This window comes from Trypanosoma theileri (assembly GCF_002087225.1).
Source record: "Trypanosoma theileri isolate Edinburgh chromosome Unknown TM35_Tth_2_V1, whole genome shotgun sequence".
Classification (NCBI taxonomy): Eukaryota; Euglenozoa; class Kinetoplastea; order Trypanosomatida; family Trypanosomatidae; genus Trypanosoma; species Trypanosoma theileri.
Genome location: NW_021639844.1, coordinates 443036 through 444637, shown reverse-complemented (window position 1 = coordinate 444637; position 1602 = coordinate 443036). Strand labels below are relative to the sequence as shown.

Genomic DNA, 1602 nt, shown 5'->3' with positions numbered 1-1602 from the left:
TTATTATTATTATTATTATTATTATTATTATTATTATTATTATTATTATTATTATTAAGCCTACAGACGCGATCAATAAATGTCAGCGGACACGGCGGCTGTGGCTGCGCTGGGCGATGCCTGTCGCCGCGGGGATGTGTACAGTGGAATGTGTGCCTTCGCGGCGGTTCTGCGGCGGCGGGATGTTCACACGCAGTCGTCTCTGTTGCTGCGGGCATTTCACACCGTCGCGGTGCCGTCCATCTGCGCAGAGGCCGCAGCGGAGTTGGCCACCGCCATGATGAACTTACTGCAGTCCTCTCCTCCTTCTTCTTTCTCTTCTTCTAATGTTAATAATAATAATAATAATAATAATAATAATAATAATAATAATAAGTGGGATTGGGCACGGCAGATGCTGCAGGCGTTTGAAGATGTGGACAGTGCTGCCGTTACACCCGATTGGTGTCGTGCACATGTGCGGTTTGCGAGAGATCTCCTGCAGTACTGCGAATCCATTGCACAATCAACAACAACATCAACATTATTATTATCATCAACACAATCATCATCAGTAGAAGAAGGAGAAGTCGAAATATCTTACCGGTCTATTGTGTTTATTTATGAGGGATTAGCTCAGGCTTATTTACGGCTATCCCACTGTGATGCTAGAAATAACCAAACAACAACAACAACAACAGATTCCAATAAGACTACGCATCCTAATAATGATAATAATGATAATAATAATAATAATAATAATAATAATAATAATAATAATAATAATAGTGTGGAGAAAGAGGAGGAAATGGAAAAGTCTATTCTTGAGGGATATAAAGCCAGTCTTCATTGTGTGTTGAAAGTGGATTTGATTCTCTCTGCGGTATCTGCGGTAGAAAGTAAACTCAGAATGGAAGAGAGACCTCTTCTTATTGCACGTACGGTTTATGGGGTTTTATCAGGCGTTGCTGCTGTGCTGCGTACACCACATTTATTAGCCATTAACACCGCAAAGTCTCTTTTGCAGTTGGAAACAACTTCATCACATAATACGGAACTTGTTGCCTTTCTTAATGACCTGGTGATTGTTTTGCATGCGGCTGTTTCTATGCGGTCTAGAGGATCTGTGAATATTTCATCACATGTAAATGTGATTGAGGCGCTGTGTAAAGTGTACAGCCCTGTGTTGATGCCTGTTCAGGATTTGAACTGGATCACTCTCGCACGATCCTTCTAAAGAGAGAGAGAAAGAGAGAAAGAGAGAGGAAGAAGAAGAGAGTGATATTGCCTCACTATATATATATATATATATATATGGGATATATGTATTTTTCTATTGCAATATACCATCCTGTTTGTCGTCTGTATTGATTGTGTGAAATAAATGAGAAGAAAAGAAGAGAAAAAAGGGGTGTGGAAAAAAAAAAAAAAGAACAGTTTCAGCATTACGATCAACTGGCTTGCTAAATCAACGTTTATTATTTTTCGTTAAGACTCTTTTTTTTTTGTTTTTGAAGAGTTATTATTATTATTATTTGGTGCGTGAGAGGTGTATTTGTGCCCTTTTTTTGGTATTCTCCCTATTGGTCCTTTTTGGTTTGGTTTTTTTTTTTTTTTTTTTTG

General features: G+C 38.5%; 1 protein-coding gene across 1 annotated transcript; it reads left to right on the top strand.

Annotated features, from left to right (window-relative positions):
- Positions 1-79: 79 nt before the first annotated feature.
- On the top strand, positions 80-1216 carry TM35_000022630 (uncharacterized protein; the record flags this gene model as incomplete). The annotated part of the gene is made up of 1 exon (XM_029021581.1): positions 80-1216. One exon carries the CDS (start codon positions 80-82, stop codon positions 1214-1216), a length of 1137 nt encoding a protein of 378 aa, XP_028887003.1.
- Between the last annotated feature and the right edge of the window lie 386 nt (positions 1217-1602).